The sequence below is a fragment of the Anopheles moucheti genome, chromosome X (genome assembly GCF_943734755.1).
Source record: "Anopheles moucheti chromosome X, idAnoMoucSN_F20_07, whole genome shotgun sequence".
Lineage (NCBI taxonomy): Eukaryota > Metazoa > Arthropoda > Insecta > Diptera > Culicidae > Anopheles > Anopheles moucheti.
In genome coordinates this window covers 12,930,304-12,952,598 of record NC_069142.1, presented here as the reverse complement: position 1 = coordinate 12,952,598, position 22,295 = coordinate 12,930,304, and the positions used below count along the sequence as shown (strand labels likewise).

The 22,295-nt window shown below is 43.4% G+C and overlaps 5 protein-coding genes across 10 annotated transcripts; 3 read left to right on the top strand and 2 right to left on the bottom strand.

The window, feature by feature from the left end:
- Window positions 1–1,100: 1,100 nt before the first annotated feature.
- Window positions 1,101–5,507, bottom strand: LOC128306306 (uncharacterized). 2 transcript variants are annotated; one of them, XM_053043760.1, is made up of 3 exons: window positions 5,189–5,507; window positions 4,758–5,114; window positions 1,101–2,148 (listed from the first exon to the last, which is right to left on the bottom strand). In XM_053043760.1, exons 1-2 carry the CDS (start codon window positions 5,375–5,377, stop codon window positions 4,761–4,763), a joined length of 543 nt encoding a protein of 180 aa, XP_052899720.1. In that variant the 5' UTR covers window positions 5,378–5,507; the 3' UTR covers window positions 1,101–2,148; window positions 4,758–4,760. The 2 variants fall into 2 exon arrangements, with proteins under 2 accessions (XP_052899720.1, XP_052899719.1); XM_053043759.1 differs by having other exon boundaries at window positions 1,101–2,123.
- Window positions 2,613–4,742, top strand: LOC128306304 (aminoacylase-1B-like). 2 transcript variants are annotated; one of them, XM_053043755.1, is made up of 5 exons: window positions 2,613–2,627; window positions 3,051–3,126; window positions 3,370–3,858; window positions 3,937–4,124; window positions 4,196–4,742. In XM_053043755.1, exons 1-5 carry the CDS (start codon window positions 2,613–2,615, stop codon window positions 4,628–4,630), a joined length of 1,203 nt encoding a protein of 400 aa, XP_052899715.1. In that variant the 3' UTR covers window positions 4,631–4,742. The 2 variants fall into 2 exon arrangements, with proteins under 2 accessions (XP_052899715.1, XP_052899713.1); XM_053043753.1 differs by lacking the exon at window positions 2,613–2,627 and having other exon boundaries at window positions 2,748–3,126.
- A 93-nt stretch (window positions 5,508–5,600) lies between the features above and the next one.
- On the top strand, window positions 5,601–7,193 carry LOC128306303 (tRNA:m(4)X modification enzyme TRM13 homolog). The gene has a single exon (XM_053043752.1). The coding sequence runs from the start codon at window positions 5,661–5,663 to the stop codon at window positions 6,951–6,953; it is 1,293 nt and encodes a 430-aa protein (XP_052899712.1). The 5' UTR covers window positions 5,601–5,660; the 3' UTR covers window positions 6,954–7,193.
- On the bottom strand, window positions 7,072–8,794 carry LOC128306305 (max-like protein X). Of its 3 annotated transcripts, none has more exons than XM_053043756.1 (4): window positions 8,617–8,794; window positions 8,283–8,543; window positions 8,069–8,194; window positions 7,072–7,985 (listed from the first exon to the last, which is right to left on the bottom strand). In XM_053043756.1, exons 2-4 carry the CDS (start codon window positions 8,290–8,292, stop codon window positions 7,387–7,389), a joined length of 735 nt encoding a protein of 244 aa, XP_052899716.1. In that variant the 5' UTR covers window positions 8,293–8,543; window positions 8,617–8,794; the 3' UTR covers window positions 7,072–7,386. The 3 variants fall into 3 exon arrangements, with proteins under 3 accessions (XP_052899716.1, XP_052899718.1, XP_052899717.1); XM_053043758.1 differs by having other exon boundaries at window positions 8,283–8,520; XM_053043757.1 differs by having other exon boundaries at window positions 8,283–8,794.
- A 1,277-nt stretch (window positions 8,795–10,071) lies between these two features.
- LOC128306370 (RING finger protein unkempt homolog) lies at window positions 10,072–20,463 on the top strand. 2 transcript variants are annotated; one of them, XM_053043863.1, is made up of 12 exons: window positions 10,072–11,024; window positions 11,508–11,717; window positions 16,122–16,541; window positions 16,632–16,834; window positions 16,891–17,180; window positions 17,261–17,530; window positions 17,653–17,770; window positions 17,839–17,970; window positions 18,062–18,314; window positions 18,392–18,707; window positions 18,789–18,947; window positions 19,202–20,463. In XM_053043863.1, exons 1-12 carry the CDS (start codon window positions 10,960–10,962, stop codon window positions 19,394–19,396), a joined length of 2,631 nt encoding a protein of 876 aa, XP_052899823.1. In that variant the 5' UTR covers window positions 10,072–10,959; the 3' UTR covers window positions 19,397–20,463. The 2 variants fall into 2 exon arrangements, with proteins under 2 accessions (XP_052899823.1, XP_052899822.1); XM_053043862.1 differs by having other exon boundaries at window positions 17,243–17,530.
- The last annotated feature ends 1,832 nt before the right edge of the window (window positions 20,464–22,295 follow it).

Genomic DNA, 22,295 nt, shown 5'->3' with positions numbered 1-22,295 from the left:
AAAACTCAAACGCTGGAAAGTGTATCATTTTCAAACATTCTAATACGTTACGAAACTCCAACTTCGGTACCCATCCCCCATCTGATAGGGTGTACATTTAGGCCTGAAATACCTCACACATAATTTAATTCCCTATAAAACGGTCTCGAAATTCATGGGGACCGCAGGGGGCGGTAGCGCAGGTTTATGTATATTAGCATTTTACGCTACCACCCCCTGTACTATATTAACAACGATCGGAGCATCCTGTTTCTTATAAGTTAAAAATTCTGTTTAAAATTGCGAAAAACAAAACACTATTCACAACCAATGTTGGTGCACTATGTCTATAACACCCGAATGTGCATAAGAGCGGTGTGATAACAGCAATGCTAACAAAAAGCAGTTCTGTAGGAGTTCCTCAATTTGTATTGATTTACATTCATTCGCCAGCGTTTTGTTTTTAATGCTTTTAGTCGTAAATCTTTGTCTAGTCTAGTTTACCACTGCAAAGTTTGTCCTTTGTTTGTTTTGCGTAGGTAGGCGTCTTTACCTTTACGTTTGATGACTTCATCCTCGTTCGTGCGTTCAGACAACATTCAAACTATCACAATAGCATAAACAGGGAAGTTCGTTTTAGATCGCCTAACCACATTCAGTAGTTCAGACCACATACAAGCTCTGTCACATGAACGGGCTTACCATACAACTAGCTCAGTAGTATGCATAGCAATAAGATTGAATGTTTGGGAACCGTGTGTGCGAAACCAGGCAAGTCAATAATATGTAACAATGTGAAGAAAAAAAAAACAAACAAAAAATCATACAAATAAGACCATTGATAACAAAGCAAAAACGAAACAAAAAAATCTAATGAATACATACAACATATTCACAAAACAAACCGTACTAACATCATACAAACAAATGCAATAAAACATAATAAACAAATATAACACGCAAATACAAGAGCGCTAGTAATAGGGGGATGCAGTATAAAAGATAAAGAATAATTTAAACAAAAACATAAAAAGAACACAAAACAAACGAATGTGCATGACATAATTTACGATTTAAAATAAAAAAAATTTCTCTATGCAATCAAACATGTTTTGCTACGGATAAATTTACTTCCAAACCTTCATCAGTTTGAGTCCGTGTGTGTCTGTTTTTTTTTTTTTTCAAAGAGAAAAGAAATAGCGAATATATTTTTAGACACGTTTCTTTTGCACGATAATCGGTACGAGTTTGTGGTTTTGTTTTATTTGTTTTTTTTTTGCCGCGCAACTTATGTCGTGCGGTTTTGTGTGATTTCCGTCCTTACTTAACTACTTTCCACATAAACGCTGTGTCGCCTTTTTCTTAACCATTGTGTGTTCGTCTTTCTATTCCCAACCTTCGGTTACGATAAGCCCAGCAGTGTCGAACAGTACCGGTTCCGCTGATGCACTGCCACAGCAAATCATTTCACACGGCTGTTCAATTCTCACGCCTCTTGATTTGGATTCGGATGCAGCGTGAAGATTGGGCCAGATATGTACGTTCTGCGTGCACACGCGTACAGGCGTACATATGTTATCTGAAATGATTCTGTTGTCGGTGCGGCTTAGTGGATGTGTGTTCCGCCCGCGCGGGATTATCATTTGTTTAACAAGCCAACGAGCCGCGAGTGGATAATCACCCCGTGTACGCACTGGGAGGGGGTTTGCAGGCCCACAATCACAAATTGTCCACAATGACAATTTAGGATGTGCTGCAAGATGAGATAGGGAAGTCAGACTGTTCGTGTGCTTGATAAGCCAGAGGGAATGCTTCGCCGTGAAGGAATTAAAACCTCAACAAGAGGTGTACACTGTCAGATAAAGACCCTGATACTAATTGTTTACTTTTTTAAATAAGGTTCTAACACTGCCAAACATTTACAATGTCGACAGAAACAGAAACTATTTAAGATTAGAGATGCCTATGGTATTAATCTTATCTAAACTGAGAGCGGTTACAGATGATCGTTTCATAGACTTCCTACCAACATTTTACATACGTAATGTGTTTTAATCGCGGAATGCTGTAGAGAACATACATTGCATTTTGAATTGTGATGACGCGTAATAAAATCCAGATCAAGACCGGTTATGGCAATATAGCTAAAAAGAGAAGAGAGAAACAAAGCTACATTTAGAAAGTTATCTAGCCTTAGCTCTTAAAAATTTAAAATTCCTTAATTAATCTTATAGTGGTTGTTTTATTTGTGATATAAAACAGAATAAACAGAATAAGCAGAATAAAGCGCTTCCTGAGGGATTCGCTATTATAGTTATTGCACACGGCACCACAACCTGATGTGGTAAGGTAATTTCAAGAGATATAAGCAAGAGATTGACCCCGCTAGTGTGCACCCGGTGGAACCGGCAAGATTCCGCGCTTATTAAAACATTTCTCCACCTTAGCATGTGGACAAGCTGGTAAGATGTGGCAAGATGATGGTTTCTCCAACGCAAAACAGATAACATTCCCGATAATGAAAACGGCATGAACATCTGGGATCAGTTTACCAGCAAGCAGGCTGTAATGTATGAGAGAGCGAAAGATAGGGAAAAGCAAGAGCGAGTAGCGAAGAGTATGGTGCTGATAGTATGGGAAGCGCTAAAGTTGCTGCCGTACTAACGAGATAACGACCGTTCCATTCCCCGGGATACAAGTCTGCCGGACGCTGCGTTAAATAAAACGCTTTGCACCGTAAAGATCCGTTTGCAGTTTCCTCACAGTACTGATGGTAGTCTGATCGGTGAGCGTCAGTCTTGTTTCACGTAAACGTGTTGTGTTTTTTTTTTGCTGATCGGTTCAGTTCAGTGTTGAGTTGTCTATTAATAATAAAGCGACAAGAGTGAATATCTGCAAATACAATCAAACACATACGATCAACACCGCAAACAACATTCGCCCAGAATAAAACAAACAGTTTACTGCAGCTGAGTAAAATTTCCCGAAATCGTACCGGTATCCAGCGCAGCATCTTCCGTGTCTCCACGATGTGTGAGGCGGGTTCAGACTGTAACAAGAAGTACCAGGAGTGGGAAGCGAACGAAGAGATTCAAATCTTTCGCGAATATTTGCGCATCCCAACGGTGCATCCGAATGTGAACTACGGTAAGGGTCGGGAAAGGTTAAGTTTTTGGATTTGAAGACCCGGCAGCACAATTGGTACAAATCGTCGGTTAAATTGAACGTAACTCGGTTTAATTAAACGGATGTTGAACCGATTCAGTGTTTCATGGAGGTGCCTCATTGAACGAATGCAGCGTTGGAGACTGTTGAATGCAAATCTCATACAACTTCTCAGAGCATCTATCCAAAGTGCAACCGTTAACCCTTTATCTCATTTGCTTCCAGATGATTGTGTTGCGTTTCTGAAACGACAGGCGGCGTCGCTGGATCTGCCTGTGCGCGTGGTGGAGTTCAATGCGCGGAAACCGATCGTGATCATTACGTGGGAAGGCACGGAACCGGAGGCAAAGTCTATCATTCTTAATTCGCACATGGATGTGGTGCCGGTGTACGAAGAGCGTTGGACGCATCCACCGTTCGCGGCGGAAATGGACCACCAGGGACGTATTTACGCCCGTGGCGCACAGGACATGAAGTGTGTCGGGATGCAATTTCTCGCCGCAATTCGGGCACTGCGCCGCGATGGCGTACGGTTGAAGCGCACCATCCATGCTACGTTCGTGCCGGATGAGGAGATCGGAGGCAAGCTCGGCATGATGGAGTGGGTGCACAAGGAATCGTTCCGGGAGCTGAATGCGGGCTTTTCCATCGATGAGGGTATTGCCGGTGAAGGGGAGATCTATCCGTTGTTTTACGGAGAGCGCAGTGTTTGGCGTAAGTATATTTGTCTCCGCACTGTCTCCGCGACATAGTGGTGTTCGTATTAAAGGTGTTGTGGGTTGTCTTTTGTAGATGTGTATTTTAACATTTCTGGAACACCGGGACACGGATCGTTACTGTTGAAGGGTACGGCGGGTCAGAAGGCACACTACATCATCGACAAGCTGATGCGATTCCGCGAGAATGAGGTGAAGCGGTTAGAAAACAATCCCGAGTTTACGATCGGTGACGTGACCACGGTGAACATCACGCTCATGAAGGTAACTTATTACTCTCATGGCACAGTGAAGGGAATGTTTGCTAACACTGCTTTTCCGGTTGTGGATTGTAGGGTGGCGTGCAGGAAAACGTAGTACCACCGGAGTTGTCGGTTTGCTTCGACATTCGGCTAGCGGTTGATGTAAATCATTTGGAGTTCGAAAATCAGCTGCTCGACTGGTGCCGTGAAGCGGGCGGTGGTATTGAGCTAGAGTACGACCAGAAGTGCCCCTACGTTAAACCGACCAAGCTGGACAGCTCCAACACCTACTGGGTCGCATTCAAGGACGCACTGGACGAGCTTGGCCTTAAGGTGAAGGCACAGATCTTCCCCGGTGGCACGGATAGTCGGTATATTCGTGGCATCGGCATTCCCGCAATTGGGTTCTCGCCTATGAACAACACACCGGTGTTGCTGCACGATCACGACGAATTTCTTAAGGCGGACACATTCCTGGAAGGCATTCGAATCTACCGCAAGATAATTGCCAACGTGGCAAACGCTTAGAATGCGACCTGCATTCAAACATATGTGGCTTGTTTCTGTATGCTTTGTTCGAACTATATACAACATACATGCAATGTATGAGAATAAATCGAACTTCAATCAACGATCGAGATGGATGGTGGCTTACCTTTTATTTCAGCAGCTGATCAATATAAGCACCCGTCATTAAATCTTCATCTGAAATTTCGAATAAACGCTTCATTTCGGCCACCACAACCTGTCCTTCCTCAATGGTTTGTTCGGGTTTGAGCACTACTTCGAACTCAAGAAAGTGTCCGAGAGATGTGACGGCATCCAGATGTATTCGTGTCTGGCCGTGCAGAAACAGCAAACGCTTCTTGTCGAGTTTGCCACGGATGCCGACCGTTTCGGACAGTATTTGCTCGAGACACTTCGGTTCGTCGATGTCCATTTTGGAATAGAGCGAAAGCTTCGGTCCTGCTACATCTGGCCGATCGTAACTTATCAGTTCCGATTTTTTATGCTGCGGAAAGAGATGTAAGTAGAATCGCTGTTAGTGACGTTACGTTTACGATCTCCACTATTGCTAGAAATTACCGTCAGGTAGCGGAGCTTCAGACGTCCTTGCGATGCATTGAAAAAGACGTCGCTTTGTGTAATTACTGTACCGTCTGTGCCCGTGAGTTTCTTGGCAATCGTCACACGGCGAGCAAACTCGTCCTCACCATGTATCTTCGCTTTTAGCTCAACGTTACGAAGTTTGTCCGCTGTCCCGTTTGCTTCCATTGCGACGTGGGTGAATATTGTAAGTAGGAATGTAAAATAACCTTCACTACGCTTCGCTTGGCGCCAAAAGAACAAGCTAGCAGCCGGCTTTTTAGCAATGGATGTAAACTACGCAAAAATAACAACATAAAAAAAAAATTGCACGACGGCTTGACAGCGGCGAACCTTGCGATGATCGGAAACGTCATAACATAACCTAAACAGTCAAAATAAACCATTTTACTTGTTGCAGACGGTAGACTTTGCTTAAATAAAAGCTTAAAATAAGTGAATTTAGCTAATAATGGCCGATCAAGCGCTAGTAAATGAGCCTGATAGTAAAAAGGCGAAACTTCAATCAGCTGTACAAACGATAAGGTGTAAGTTCTTCGTGCAGCGCAAAAAACGATACTGCAAGATGACGGTCGGTGCCGGGAAAGAGTACTGTGGTGAGCATGAACCTACCGACGACCGTACCACTGATGCCCGGTCAACCACAAGCGATCGTATTCCTTGTCCGCTGGACTCGAAGCATACAATATCGGCCGCCAAATTACAGAAACATTTGAAAATTTGTAACGCCCGACCACCAGCGGAACAGAAGCTATATATAGTGCCGGGAATCAATTGCACTTCGGACGAAGAACAATCGGATTCACCACCGACGGAAGGTTCATCTGGAGTTAAACTATTGGACATACCCGTGGAACAGCTGAAAGCACTTATAGCGAAGGTAGATCGTCTTTATGAAACGGTAGAACCTCTTATAAAGGAACAATCGCCACGCCACGGCATTCTAGCGGAAGAGTTAACGATAGAGCATTATGGTCCCCAAACATTGAAACACTTGACACAGTCGTCCGCTTTGCTCGGTTTACTGGAACAGTACAACTTTCTGCAGAACGATACCGCGTTTGTGGAGTTTGGTGCTGGTAAAGGCCAAGTTGCTTACTGGTTAGCAAGAATAGTCGAAACACAGCTGCAGAACTGCAAGGTACTGCTGGTAGACCGTGCCTCACACCGGCACAAGAAGGACAACAAGATAGAAACGCGTGAAATCGTGCAGCGAGTGCGGGCGGATATTGCCGATCTGGAACTTCACAAGGTGGATCTGCTAGAGTCGAGCAAACGGCTCGTCGGCATTGGGAAGCATCTCTGCGGCAGCGCGACCGATCTCGCCCTACGTTGTCTAGTGCGCAGCAGGTCCAAATCTTCCATCCATATTAAGGGATGTCTTTTCGCACTGTGTTGCCATCACCGGTGCGAATGGCGAACGTTTGCTGGCAAACAGTTTCTCCTGGCGAACGATATTACGCGGACGGATTTTGAGTGTATCGTGCGAATGGTGAGCTGGGCTGTGTGTGGAACTGGAAGGAGCCGGGAACTCCGAGAGGAGAACGAATCCAACGATAGCAAACAGGATCGGTGTGGATTGACGCGTGTTCAGCGAGAAATGGTCGGTAAAAAGTGCAAGCGTATTCTCGACATTGCAAGATTAAACTATATGGTGGAGAATGGATATGAAGCGCTTCTCAGGTACTACGTGAAGAGTGACGTAACACTGGAAAATGTTTGTCTTATCTGTATGGACAAATAAATATAATACAACCAATTAATGAAAAATTAAAAAATATGTTGTTTGACGACTGATTCTGTGTAGAATAGTAACCAATTATCTGACCAGGAATAGACATTCAAGTAGCTTGTGTTTGTCTTTTCCAAATGTTCAATTATTGGACTTAATAAGAAGAATTCGTTATTACATAGAATGTTATCTGCCTACTTTGTGCTATATACGTATATTTATATATCAATATGTCCAATTCATGGAACTGTTTCCCTCCCATTACATTACGCTCCTACAACAGCTTAAAGGTAAGGCGGTCTAGGAGACACGTGGTGGTAAAAGTAACAATGAACATTGCACATGTAATAGTTAACCACTGCTGTGATTGACTGTAAAGCTATACTAAAAAATCAAATAAACAAAAACATTTACTAATTACAAATAATGAAGCGAATGGCCAACGTTAGTTCATGTCCCGGTTGCTGGCCATATCCTGAGCGGTTTCCACCGTAATGCTTGTCGTGATGTGGGCAAGCATCCGGTTAACGACATCCCGCAACAGATGTGGTTTGCAGTGCTCCTCCAGCCACGGTATAACGCCGGACGTTAGCTCTGCAAAGTCATTCATCGGCAACTGCTCGAACGTCACGAACATCTCATCCATGATCGCTTTAAACACCTGAAACTTAATATCGTCGCTGAGCCGTGCCTCGGTCCTGCCTGGGGACGTCTGCTGATGCTGCAGCATGTTTTCATAATTTTTCTTTATAATCCGCAGTGCCATCACTTCCTTCTGTAGAGAGGCCCGTTCCTCCTCCAACTTCTTTTTGTTCTGCAGCAGGTAGCCGATGTAGTCGATCGATTTCTGTAGCACGGATGCTTTGCTCAGCTTGTAGCCGGATGCGTCTGTCTGCTGGCAGGTCGGCACCAGCTCCTGCAGTGAATCATAACCCTTCTTTATCGCATCCCGGCGCTTCTGCTCGGCCTGTGTGTGTGCCTCCCTTCGCCGCTCCTTATAGCTCATAGTGCTGCTTTTGTTATCGCCCGAGTCTTCTTCGTCCTCTGAAACGAGGCATTGAGACAGGGTAATACGGAACGTTTGAGATTATATACCAAGCCATTGGAGCGTTAGTGGTGTCTCTTACCTGAATTGTGTGCAGATGACGTTGGGGTGTGTATGCTGCCAGCGCTCGAACATCGCGAGTACATGGTACGGTCCTTTTCAGATGGGCTCGAGGGTTCCATCTTCATATCCATCTCGTACTTGATGCCTACAAAAGCAAAGAAACGACTCGTTGCAAGATAAGCGAATGCACACTGGCAAGAGGTTTACTTTCACACCAACAGGTGTAACCTTACTGTCGTTCATTTGGGCACGTTCTAATGTCGCCTTAGCGTGTACACTCTCACTAAACACCCGAATAGGTTGTTTAAACCGCTTTTTAGCAGCTGCAGGTACGTATATCACACTCTTGCTTTCTTCAGTATTTCACTAGTGGGTGCCCAGTAGTTCCAACGATGTTACTGATTTGATTATTGACGCTGACAACGACTGCGATGGCAATAACGACGTAGTCCACGAGCAGGCGCCTTTAAGCTGATAAGACAAACCAACCACGGCTATTTGAAAAAAGGTGCTTAGTGGTAGCACAATTAACGACTGATAAAAATACCCTCCTCCTTCTGCTCTTACATGCGGGTGTTGTCTACTGGAGCACAGCAATTCCTCGCGCCGTTCTGCGTAGCGGTTCACCAAAGCCAAAACGATCGCCGGAATAAGGCTTTACATAAATGAATTTTTATGTTGTAGCTTTCATGTGTCACGGTCCGCGCGGTTTAAACACAAAACAACTCCTAATTCGAGCTTCAAAATATTGTCACGCCAGTAGGAAACGTATCGTCATACTGCATGCAAATTTAGAATCCGTGAGGCAATGAGGGAAAAATAAACAAATAAAAAGGGCCTTTGTTTTTGCATCTCATGTGACAGCTGATCGTAATTGCACAACGTGTAGCGGGTTGCTATTTACAATGGAGGCATGGTAATTTACAAAAATACGCTATTGGAATCATAACTGAAAATATTCTTAACATCATCCTGATTACTAATGCAACAAAAAAAGAGTGTGATAAATTTAAAATACAACATAACCATCTTCGCACAAGGTTCATAAATGCGCCTGAGGTAAAAGCCCTTTCGAGTTGCCATGATGTGTTTACGGAGAATTACAGTGGTAGAGATGGTCAAGATCTGAAGAATATTGCATTATATTATTATAAAATATTAAATGTCTATATAGAAACAAGCGCAAACAATCAATGAAAGTTGTACTGAATCAAAGAAAGAATGTGTTCGGTTTTCTTTTTTCTTGATACAACGATGCAATTACTTTAACTATTTTATATTCAAAATTATTGGTAAGCGCCACTGGTCCATTAATGGCTGGTGTTCTGTTGACATAGTTTGTTCAATGTTTCGACATCGTCAACGTACAGCAATCCAGAATTTGATGAATCCAAATGCTAAATTGGCGAGTTTTGAATCGTTGAAGGGTGTATTTTCGTGGCGTTTGGATTTATCATTTTTACACGTTAGCCTTGCGCTCTTTTCTATTATATAATTTAAGTTAGTTTCTTCCTCATTGACATTCCTTATCAACACTACCTGGCAAAACTGTTGCCGTACGGTTCGAATTCGATTTCAATAGGTTCGCATCCGACTCCGAGTCGGGGAAATGAACCGCGTGACCCACCACTAGTGTATGTTTGAATGTGTGTGTGTGTGAGTGTGTGAGTTAATTGTTATGTTTTATGCGTACAAAAATATGTTTTCAATTTCTGTAGGGCAATTTAAGTGAAAATACTTCACTCATACTGTAAGCTAGTGTCTTACGAAGTATAGTCTTATAATGTTAAATGTTTCTTGCATAAATTTCAGTATATTCTCTGTGTTTTGAAATCCATTTTATATACACCTTGGTCGAACAGGCCTTTATGTAATGTACGTTCATCAGGCAACACCACAATAAAGCTTGGACAAGGAAAGCACACCGTTTTGGCACACACACGCGCGCGTACACGAAAATAAGAAGCGAACGAAGCCGTGAGGCTTACCAGTTCGAACGAAAATCATACAGGAGCAGCATCATCATCACACGCGAAAGTCTGTCATTCGCAGCGGTAGTTTTGGTACAGAGCATTCCTTCCCAATACTCGCCCTGCGCCACACCGAAAAACGGGTTCGAAACGATGTGTAAAGTGAATAGTTTGTGTATTTTTCCAAGTGTAATACGTTAGCAGAGAAGATTTGTGTTCGCCGCTGTGCGTATTTGAGGTCGTGTAATAGCATATTCGGAGAGTGCATTGGCAAATAACGTAAAGTTCCGTGGCTAGATTTGGATCCTGTGGAAGGCAATAAGGATCGTACGCAGTTAGCAGTCTTTTCTTTCTGTTTTTTTTGTTGTTGTTGTTGTGGGTTGGCTTATGCTGGAACTAACCACTTGGCCGAGAGTTCGGAAGGTATCGCTGAACCGTGAATCTGCCCGTACGCGAGGGCGTTCCGATTGACCGTGTGTGTGCGCGCGGCTGCATTACACACGGACACACGAAAAGCTCGTTTTTATGCACGGGACGATGTTGTTGGTGTGCGGGGTTCCAACGCTCAGATGTGACAAAGAAGCGCGAGAGTGTTAGAGACGGCGCGTATTGCAAAGGGGCTTGGAAGCGGAGTAATATACAGAAAAACACGCCACAACGCAAGCGGGAGTTGTAAAAGGCGTAAAAGAGGAGAAAGAACGCAATTTTTGGTGGAGTGTGGTAACACGTTCAGCGTCGCAACACCCGAATTCGGGTGATGCTCTATGGGTATCGTCTCAATAGTGGCGTTGCAAGGATTAATTCGCAAGTGTCTCACTACCATGCTCTAGTAGAGAGACAGCGGACCCACACTCGTCCCTCCCCCTCTCTCATCCCGCCCAGTGTGCGACACGCACCCATTGCAAGGATAAACCTTCCCAGGATAAACAAACCATAAAAAATGGCGTCAACCGATCCAACGAAATCATTGTTTACTACGCAAACGGAAAAACCAAACCATTATACGTAAGTAATAGACGTCGCAGCTTCTAGCACCGATGCGTGCCACGCACAACAACGGGAGTGGGATAGAATAAGGGTTGTTGTGTGGGGGGGTGGATAGTTGGGTGATGATATCGGTAATGGCGACTCACACGCGCGCACATCTCGCTGCAACATAAAATATACAGTCTCACACACATTGGTACACTTTTACGTTGTCATAAAGCGCCAAAAGTGTGCGAAAGGAAGTTGTGTGCATCCCCAAATAAAAGAAATACTCAATGCCAAATGCATCTTTTCTAAAACATTATCACCATTAATCCTCGTGGCTATTTACTCGATCCCCCGCCACTAATAATTCACCCTCCTCGTACTAAACTGGGAAGATGTGTATTTCTGTGTAATGTTATTCTTACCTTGCTACTTTACTAATAAACGTTCCCTCTCTTCTCTCTGTTCCTGCTTTTTGCACGCACACGGCAAACATTTTAAATGTGGAATCTTCAGCTACCTGAAGGAATTTCGCGTCGAACAGTGCCCATCGTTCCTGCAGCACAAATGCAATCAGCATCGGCCGTTCGTGTGTTTCAACTGGCACTTTATGAACCAGCGGAGACGGCGTCCGGTTCGGCGACGGGACGGTTCCTTCAACTACAGCGCTGACAACTACTGTCCGAAGTATGACGAAACGACCGGTATCTGTCCGGATGGTGACGAGTAAGTACAATCCCGCGGAACCACTAACTGCGAACCGTCGTCTAATATCTCAGCACAATTGCATCCAATACCCATTGCCCCAACACACCATCATCAGGCATACAGGATACGGAAAATACCTAAAAGAAACGAAGATCTCGAGAAGTACCTTTGAATCTTTGAGAAGCAATTTCGAAGACAACATGTTTAAAGTTGCGAAATTTATATCTTCCTCCATATCCCGATATACGATAACCGTTAGAAAAATTTTCAAGAAAGCTAAGCTAATGTTGTAAAAAATTCGTTTTTCGTATCCGTATCCGTAAAAATGTCAATAGATTCAATACTAGGGTGGGAAAACAACTAAAGGATATAAGAATGGCGTGATTTTGGGCAAAAACTTGTTTGGATCTCAACGGCCAAATGCAAAAAAAAATGCGACAAACGAATCCAAATCAAGAGCTCGATGCAGGTTCGCGAAAATTTCCACATATGTGGTTCGGGTTCGACATGAAAAATCCATTGCATGGCGCTAATGAATAACATCTGAAGCAAACTTTTCGGGACATGGAAGAAATATCACGGCATGTTGTTGTTTATCCACCGAGTTCAAAGTGATCCGGGACCAGGGTTAAACAAAGACAAACCATTGCTAATTATAATTGCAACCATATGGTAACCAGGGTGCGATGAGGTAACTTTTTCATCGCAGTACAGACGAAAACAGTGGAACTTTCCATGTTGAGTGGAAAGTATTTCAATACAGATGAATTTGTTGATACATTTCTGAAGAATTCTAAATCGATGAAGCGCATTGTCCTGAAATTTGGATGTTTGTTTTCTTTTCGTAATTGTACTCCCTTTGTCCAATTGTAAAATTTCCTTTAGCAGTAAATAGTTAGCTGTGTTTTTTTTATTGTTTTTCCAAACTTCGAAGAATTGAACACAGGTACGCTTTAGGAAATGAGTGTGTGTGTGTAAGCGCTCTACACTAAACACACAGTAATGTTAAGAATTTCAGGTTTTCCTTCGATTATTGCGACGCGAGCAAAACGGGCCACCATCGCCTCGCAGCGAACCCCTCCCCCAAACCCACCCTCCCTTATAATCACATATTCTCCAGTTGCGCCACGCGTTTACAGTGTCAAATGGTGTGTGTATATATGTGTGTGTTTATGTGCGGCGCCATCTTTGTTATTTTGTAAATTCATAATCTTTGTTTTTGGAGGAGGGGAATCGTTTACCTTTTTGTCCCTTTGTTCCCAACACTTGTGACATCTACAAAACCAATGCACGCAACACACAACACACACACATACATACGTAGCCACTCAACACACGTGCGCATAGGCGCGTGTAAGCGTTCGCACAATTGTTGGTATTACACGTAGCTGCTTGCGACGCAGTTTATCTGTGTGCGTGAATGTTTTGTATCCGTATGTAATAGGAAGGAAAAAACAATAAACCCGTGTAGAGATGGTCGCTGGTGTGTGTGAAAATTGGCGTATTTTGCAGGCGTAATGTAACTGTGTTGTGAGTAAAAAAAACCCCGTCGAACGCGGTGCAATTGTTTGTTGTGCATGTGAAAACATATGCTGTTGTGTATGTGTATGTGTTTGTGCGCGCGCCAGATGTAAACGCATTTCAAGAGCAAATAATAAACTTTGCTGTTAGCATGGATATGCTGAAAAAACATACATACAAAAATATAAATAATAACATTTAGTAATAAATTAAAAAATAACAATTAGTTCGGAAAAACAACAAAAACGTTTTTTGAAACGCAGCATATAACAGGCAAATTGTATGCATATGACGAAACAACTAAAGATAGTGCTACAAGTGAAGTGTAAAAAGTTTAACAATTACTACAATCAAACCGAGAGTGTTCGCCGTACTGTACTGTGGCCCCATGTTCGTAATTATTTGTGTTTGTCCCTCACCGCTTGGACGCACCTCATACGTCGGAAAATGGTTTCTGTTGTACGCGGGCTACGCCACGAACACTTGTTGCCCGCGCTCTGCAGTATTTACGAACGCGCGGTCCACAAAAAAAAATCCAATGTTATCACCCAGCCAATCAACCGGAATGGAATTCCATCAACAATCAACCATGCTTTGGGATGCGTTTCAAAAAAAAAATGCATTTCCCTTTGCAGCACAATCAGATACGACGAGAGAAGGACACAATGTTATTGCGGTACTGGCCATAGTATGAGATAAGCGAACATCTAATTGCGCGCCCTTTGCTAAATGTTAAAGTGCGAACACATTGTGCAAGCCCAAGTACCCTGCGATGAAAACAAGAAGTTATCCTATTCTAAAAATCCATCATCAATCAAACGAATTTACCGAAAATGTTGTACTGCGCCGTTCTTGCTGCTTCGCTTGCTGCCTCGATTACTGCCTGTAGCTGTGTGCGTCTCGTGCGGTTGTCAAAACAAATTAAAAAATGAGACAAAACAATCGGAATTTTAGGAAACGTAGCAATTGCTAGCAATTATTCGATGTTCGATAAGTCCCTGGAAACGTGTGCCAAAACTGTAAACACAAGCCTAATGAGCCTTTTAATAGCCAGGCGCGCTTGATCTAGCCAGGGTCGTTATGCTAAATGAAAGGAATTTTTCTGAGTAGCGGAGCGTGTCCCTATGGTGATTATCCGGTTTGTACACTTGGCTACGGCTTGTACATATAATGACTACCAATATGTCATCAAATAACAAATATAAAACAAAAGACAACTTCATGATCCAAATTGCAGGAGTCTTCCAAAACTAATTGGTAGGATAAGGTGAAAAATAGTTTCTTGTAATTTAGTGTACATACAATTTCTACGTGTACATAATAAATTACTTTTCGATATTTCTATCTCCGTGGAAAATGACACCTTATTCGGGGTGTACTCTGTCCCGATTGCTGCGTTATATCATCCAAGAGATAATTCCTTGCGAGCATTTGATCTATGGTTGATATCAATGTTTAAATCCGATACGCGCTGTCGATGTCCTGGCATCTTAAATAGAATCACTTCATATCGATGCATCTTCGAATGAACAAACGAGATACCATATCATAGCAATTTGAACTCAATATTTCCGTATTTCGGGACGGTCCTGGTTGATGTATTGATAATTTGTCGGTTTTCACACCTTACCGGTCCAAAATCCCTTCTGGTAAGGGCTGACTCTCCGGCTACATGCCGTAATAGATTTAGTAAACCATAAAAAGCAGGCATACCCTACAAGTGAGTGATTTACGGGCCAAGGGGCTGAGGTGGAACCATCAGGTCCTTGCTCCCGCAAGGACGCATGCTGTATTGATCTTCCTCTAGCGTTCACACTAGTATTGAGTGAATCTGATTCAGATTCAACAATCTGAAGCTTTGAACTGAATGAATGACTCTGTATCCCTATTCGGGATCCAATATCTCCCGGTCATCAGTTGGCAAAAATGAGTTCAAATGCCATTTCGCTTTGGGTCTCCAAATGACATGATCTACCACTACTCTGAGGATTCATGAATCTTTTGAGAGTCGATTCCTGATTTGAATCCGAATCATTACACGTTCACATCGCTGTCGGTTCAGGCTGTTGAACGCTAAGTCCTTGACAGATAATACGTCGAGGGGGTGTTAGAACATTTGTTTAGCCGTGTGTGTAAATGAAACATGTGCGACATTATGCAAGTGATGTGCATTTTCATACCGGGTGTTGTTGTTATTGTTTGTGTAGTGTAAAAGTTTGTGTGCTTGTTTTTGTCATGCCATCAACGTTGTGGTGTTTATTTTATTTTCTTAAACTCCGTGCTTGCTTCGGCAAGGGAAGTTCGAGGAAGAAAAAAAAAAAACGTGCAGTACATGTTGCGAACAGCTCGTCCTTGTTCTGCAAAAATATTTAAAAAAATCAAATATTACCCAAAAATAGAGACTGTAGAGATTATCCCAAACTCGAATATGGTTTTAAGAAACACTACACTGTCGAAGTTTTATAGAATACGATCAGAGATCCAGAAATCTCCTGAAATTCTAGAAAAACAGAAGACTTCAAGCCGCATGATCACACTTACCACTTACGAGCTGATCCGTGAGCTTTAAAGTCGAATAACTTTTTGTAAAGTGCCCAGTCAGACTGCGCGCTGTTAATTTACCCGTTACTCCTACCCCCAATTACCCGATAAATTAGGGGTGATTTAAGGATAATTTAACGAAATTTGGCTGACTGAGCCCAAATACACAGATAATAAGCGTATCTTCATTATGTGACAACTAGCAGTGTATAATGTATGCTGGGTAGAGCTTTTTATAAGTAATTCATTTTTACTTCTTCATGGATAGAAACAAAAAAGAAACAGTTGTTCTATTCAGAATTAGAGCGCAGTCTACAATTTGCGTCTTAACTTTGTGATCTTTTGTTTTTCAAATACTAGCTGCCCATTCCTGCACCGCACGGCGGGTGATACCGAGCGACGGTACCATCTGCGCTACTACAAAACGTGCATGTGTGTCCACGACACGGATGCGCGCGGGTACTGCGTGAAGAATGGGCATCATTGTGCGTTTGCGCATGGTATCCATGACCAGCGGCCACCGGTGTATGATATCAAGGAGCTGGAGGCGCTGCAGAACGTAGAGGACCCGGGCGAGGGCCTGAATGGACCGAACGTGCTCGACAAGGAGCGGAACCTGATGAACGAGGACCCGAAATGGCAGGACACGAACTACGTGCTGGCCCACTATAAGACGGAACCGTGCAAGCGTCCGCCGCGTCTCTGCCGTCAGGGTTACGCCTGTCCGCAGTTTCATAATAGCAAGGACAAACGGCGGAGCCCCAGAAAGTTCAAGTACCGGTAAGTTTTCGGCAAACTTTCGACACCATTTTGTGCTTTATGACGAGGTATTAATAGCGGCTTTTTTCTTCCCTTTTTCACGATTCACAGATCCACACCGTGCCCGAATGTGAAGCATGGGGAGGAGTGGGGTGAACCGGCGAACTGTGAGGCCGGCGACAACTGTCAGTACTGTCACACGCGCACCGAGCAGCAATTTCATCCGGAAATCTACAAATCGACCAAGTGTAACGATGTGCAGCAGGCGGGCTATTGCCCACGATCGGTGTTTTGTGCGTTCGCGCACGTTGAGCGTAAGTCATTTTGTATTCTGCGGTGCAACATCTGTTACATTATGTCCTCATTGCAGCGTACATCGTGATGGAGGAAGATTCGCAAGCTATTGCCCTGTCGGACATGCGCTCGTCCGTACTGTCATCGGCCGACGGTGGTGGTGGAGGTGGCGGAACCGGACCAGCTGGAAGTGGTGTAGCTGGCGGTGGTAATGGTGCTGGTGCCGGTAGCGGTGGTGTCATTGCACCGGGCGTACTCGGTGGTAACGGTAGCGGTGGCGGTGGTGGTGTGGGCAATGTTGCCGGCGGTCCGCTCGTATCGGCCGTAGTCGGATCGGGCAGTAAAAAGGATGCCCACGACTTAACGGTAGGTACCGCGTTGCGCACGATATTGCAAACGGGCAGCAGTAGCGTGTCTAATTCGCGCAGAATTTTTCCTACTTCCAGCTGCTGCCGAATGGCAGTGCCGAGAGCAGCGAATCGGCTAGCACTAGCAGCCTCGGCTCGAACAACAGCTCGCACAACAAAGCGCCCGGGTCGCATTTGCAGCAGCAGAAGCACAACGCAGCACTGGTCGGCAACGGACATAACGCTGGCAATCCGCTCGGTGGATTGAGTTTGCTGAGCAATGGTGGACCAACGGGTGCCAACACTGGCAGTGCCAATACTGGTTCCATACTATCAAATCTTGATTTTGCCCAGGATCTACCTAAACAGGTACATAGTGTTGGTGGTTGTGTTGGAAGGAAGGAAGTTTTGCTTTCTCTATGGCAGGCGATTGTTTGAACAAAATATTGGCTCAACATGTTAAAATTAATATTGTTGTCCCCATTTTATAGATGGTTGCTATTGACCACGAACTCTCGCTGAATCCTGTTGAACGCGAACATCAGAAACGTATGGCGTGCTTGACTTTTAATATGTTTAATGTTGGCTCACCGCTCGATGGTGGAATGTGTAAGTAGTAGGAAAATTGGACCGTTTGACCTATTCTTATCAATACAACGCACCTTCTGCTCCTTTAGATGATCTAGCCAGGCGAGACAATATGCACGGTCTTGAGAATTCAATGTCCGGTCTCATGTCATCGGGGCTGTTACCCAGCAGCTCGGCACCGGTTAACATTCCAGGCTCCTCAATGGGAAATTCAATTTCCGGTGAGCGTCACACTTCAATATGTGAAATCTGTTGCTTTGACGTCTAAATCATCTGATGGCGCTATTGTTTACCGTCTTCCTTCATCCGTAGGCATCCTGCAAGGCACATCCGCACCGGTGAACATTCCTGGCAGCTCGCTCGGCCACAACTTTAGTCCATCGTCCCATTCGAACCTATTCGGTTTGCACGATCCATTCGGGACGCATCACATAGGAAGCGGTTCGGCACCGAAGCTCAGCAACAATTCGTACGGACAAAATCATACAGATAATTTCTTCTTCCATTCGAATAACATTATCTCGCCCGTGCTCGGTGACGGTCTGTCCGCTAGCCCAGAAATAAGGTTCGTGTGCTATGCCAATGCAAACGCTTTACAGTGTGCGGTCAGGCTAAAACTAATTTTTTTCTTTACCTCTGCAGAAGAATGTCCGATTTGAATCCACTCAGCAGTGAGCTAAGCAGTAACACAACGAATTTGCTGTTTGCCGATAATCAGCATCACCAGGGACCGCAGGCGCAACCACCGCAGCAACATCATTTACATCATCAGGCACAACAGTCACAGCAACAGCAACAACAACCTCCCTCACAGCAGCAGCAACAGCAGCAGGCGCAAAAACAGCAAGTGTCACAACAACAGCAGCAGCAACAAGTGATTAACTGGGAGGAGCGCGTACTGCAAGCGACAACCGCTTGCGAGGCATGGAAAGCACAAATGGAGGAAAGTAATCGCAAGGTACGCGCTCTCGAAACACTCACATTTGCACTATCTTTATCATGCATTTATGTATCGTTAATTTTTTTTTCCCCCGTCTAGACGGCCATTGCGGAACAGCAACGCGACGAGGCACTGTCGCACGTGAAAGCACTAACGGAAAAGCTGGAACAGTTTAAATTATCCGGCAACGGGTGCCCATCCAACTATCGTTCGTGTGATCTGCGCGGCATGCCACTGGCGAAATTGAAAAACATTCAGGTTTGGAATATATTCACGCTTTCACGCGTTCTTTCAAGTGTTGGGCAAATCTGTGAATCCCCCGAGCACACGAAGATTAAAGACTTTCAAATTTTCAAACATGCATGATTGTTTTGATTTGAAGATTTTTTCTGAATGTTTTCTGCTCAAAAGATTCATAAGGCACAACGCTAGTGCTCTGTATCCAATCTTTTTTTTTTACAGCGTTTATGCTACATTTTGCTTACAATGTAAATTTTGCTCTCATTTTGTAGGCCAAACTGAGGGAAGAAATCGAGGAGGTGGAAATAGTATTATACCAAGAGACGGCCAACAAGTGTATGAAGTGTGAGGAAAAGAATCGCTCGGTTACGCTCGTACCGTGCAATCACTACGTCGTCTGTGATACGTGCGCAACAACTCAGCGCGAGTGTCCTTACTGCCAGACGCCGGTCACGCCGAAGGCGTAAAGGCGATGCAGAAACAGGTCTGGTTACCAGACCTTTACACACAACCCGGCTTGAATTGGAGCAAAACGGACAGCAGACATCGTGTGGACATCGACATTATCGTATGGTAGTGATATGCCTGCCATATGCAGTGGCTAAAAGCGCTTTTATGTTTCTCACGGCCCAGTAAGCGTCGGACGAGCGATCGGATTCGATCACGATTTAATTGAAAACTTTATACTATTAAGCATGCATAGACGCATACTAATCAACTATTAATTTTGTCGTCAAGTTATAGGAATTGTACCGATGGTTTATTGCGATATTTTTGCCTTTTTTACAATGATACATTTCCTAGCCCGTTTCATGCAATTTTATACCGCATTTATTATAAGTTTATGTTTTACCTTTTTTTTTTGCTACGAGCAGCTTCAATATTTGGTACTGGGTAAATACCAGCGTTAGAGGATTAGAAACGATAATTAACATTCGCTTTGCGATAGCAATGTACAAACGATATATAAATATCTATATTGATTGGGCAGCATTCATCACGATTTACATAAAAAGAATATACAAAATCGCTCGATTTTTCCCACACAAAGTTTCCCTCCCTCCTCCCTCCTACCCTGCTCCCACAATGACATACTTATAAGATGCAGCATATATATATATATGCAGCAAACATTCAAGTTATTATTTTGAACGATTCTGCAAACTGAGCAAGTACACCGATAACTAATCAGATGATCATACAAATCCGACATTGATATATGACGTAGATGTTTTAAAAACAAATATTCCAGTATAATAGTTTAAGTGGTCAGCTAAGATATATACTATATATTTACCTACGGTTTACGAAGAGAAATATCCTGAAATTATGACAAGAAATGCAAGAGGTAGATAGATGGAGAGAAAAAAAAAGCGAACGAAAATCGGGACAAGATAGAGCAAGATAGAGGAGAACGTAAATAATTTCGGTCTGGGCTTTATTGTTTTCCAGTAAGCGTGTTCTAAATGTTTTGAATCAAACAAAAAAAAACTACCGACAATTGTGTGTACAGCAGAAAGCCAGTAGAAGCAGATGGATGTGCGCTATGGCGTAAGCAAACAAAACCAGGAATTCAGGTACGAATGAAGCGCATATAGGTAGCTAGCGTTAGCAATAGTTGTATCATTGTGCACGCTGTTTAAATTGACAATTCAACGCTTGTTAGCTTATAAAACACAACGTTCTGAAGAAACTCGAATATAAGATCCATAATGCACAGGAAACTAAACAAGCGACACGGCCGGTTTCCTTGTTCCTTGTTGCCGGCGTAACCGAGCTACCCGGTGGGTCATCGGGTGTGTGTAAGGCAATGCCTTCATAGGAAAGATATTAGCGCGCAACGTGTGATGCAAGGAACTGCGTAAACGGCGTTTAACGAAAAATTTAAAATGGTAGCAATTTTGGATGAGCACATGTGTATTAGCTATTTATATGGTATGCGACGATGAACAATCACACGAATAATTCTTAATTTATGGCAGAAAGCGTAGAAACGGGAAGCAAACAATAACGCTGACGCGTGGGAAAGATTCTTGCAATCGCAAAAAAGGGGGGGACAACGATCGACTTTTAGGGTTAGCGATTGTTGTTTGCAATGGCAATAGCAATCGTTGGTCGCTAATTCTTAATATTATTTAAATTCTATATAGCATAATCGATATTATTACAACCTGCTAAGTGCTATTTTCTTCTTCTTTAGCAGCACAACAACCTGATGAGGCGTTTTTAGGCCTGTCATTTCTGGCTTTCTTTGACTTTATTTACCGGTAGTTGTGTAATCCATACGCAGGACTGACACCAGCTACGGATAAATAAAGTCACCTAAAGCCAAAAATGGCAGCCCTTAAACCTCTTGAGGTTGTTGTGCTGATAATGAAGTCGAAGGATAGTCAGACCTGCGTGCGGCAGTGCTATTTGGGTCTTATTCTTTGTTTCGTTTTATCTCATCTATGTATCATACGCGTTTTGGTTTTGTGCGTGGACTGGCATGCAATAGTGAAACACTGTTCGACAGAGGAATACGCAATATATGCAGCTGCATACACAGTGATATACAGCAGCATCATTTGCTGCTTTGCATGGGCCTGTGTGTGTTAAGCAAAGCAAACAAAATACACAAGCGAAGCATGATCTCTGGCATGAACGTTAGAAACAGGTTGCAAAAGTGCGGCGGATTCGGGGATCTCAGATTGTGGAGCACAACATCACATATTGGTTTTTATTTGTGTTTAGTTTTCACTATAAGCATTGTAGTAGATACTTTACCCATTCGGATTAGCATATCGTTTCGTTGCACTTTTCGCCTGCTTTTTCTGTTATGTGATTTATTTTTTCTTAAATTTTCAGTTCTCATGCTCAGAATTAATCTTTAATGTCTTTTACTGCTTGGTCTGGCTAGATCCCATCTGCCTCTTTCACTTTTACTAAAGTTATTTTTACTAACGTAGTCGGATGTATCAGTCATTATTAAGGGTAAAAAATTCGGTTTTAACTTCAACAGTGATCTGCAAATTATCAGATAATCTTAACTATTGTTATGCAAGCGTATTATACCCTTTGGGTGCCGGATGAAGTGCATTTCGTACAAGATTTAATGAAAGCAAAAACAAAACAAATAATTAGATGGACCCCGCAATAGAATGCTGAGCCACACCGTACTGTTCGCTGTGCGTACAGCGCGTATCGTTTAGACGTTATAGGCGATTTTTATGATGGTTTTGTTAAACCAGTAAGCGTGTAAGATTAAATGGCAACTGTACAGCAGAGGATTAAAACGGTTGGAGCTGAAATCAAGCGAATTCCCGTAGTGCAAGGTTATATAGCCTTTCAGTGCATAAAATTATCACTGTTTTACATTTACCTTTA

Excerpts from the sequence above, each read along its gene's own strand:
- LOC128306304 (XM_053043753.1), top strand. The coding sequence starts at position 3,009 with ATGTGTGAGGCGGGTTCAGACTGTAACAAGAAGTACCAGGAGTGGGAA. Across the intron at positions 3,127-3,369 it reads GCATCCGAATGTGAACTACG|ATGATTGTGTTGCGTTTCTG; the intron begins GTAAGGGTCGGG and ends ATTTGCTTCCAG. Across the intron at positions 3,859-3,936 it reads CGGAGAGCGCAGTGTTTGGC|ATGTGTATTTTAACATTTCT; the intron begins GTAAGTATATTT and ends TGTCTTTTGTAG.
- LOC128306306 (XM_053043760.1), bottom strand. The coding sequence starts at position 5,377 with ATGGAAGCAAACGGGACAGCGGACAAACTTCGTAACGTTGAGCTAAAA. Across the intron at positions 5,115-5,188 it reads TGAAGCTCCGCTACCTGACG|CATAAAAAATCGGAACTGAT; the intron begins GTAATTTCTAGC and ends CTCTTTCCGCAG.
- LOC128306303 (XM_053043752.1), top strand. The coding sequence starts at position 5,661 with ATGGCCGATCAAGCGCTAGTAAATGAGCCTGATAGTAAAAAGGCGAAA.
- LOC128306305 (XM_053043757.1), bottom strand. Across the intron at positions 7,986-8,068 it reads GTCATCTGCACACAATTCAG|AGGACGAAGAAGACTCGGGC; the intron begins GTAAGAGACACC and ends GCCTCGTTTCAG.
- LOC128306370 (XM_053043862.1), top strand. The coding sequence starts at position 10,960 with ATGGCGTCAACCGATCCAACGAAATCATTGTTTACTACGCAAACGGAA. Across the intron at positions 17,771-17,838 it reads ACCGCTCGATGGTGGAATGT|ATGATCTAGCCAGGCGAGAC; the intron begins GTAAGTAGTAGG and ends CTGCTCCTTTAG. Across the intron at positions 18,708-18,788 it reads TGGAGGAAAGTAATCGCAAG|ACGGCCATTGCGGAACAGCA; the intron begins GTACGCGCTCTC and ends TCCCCCGTCTAG.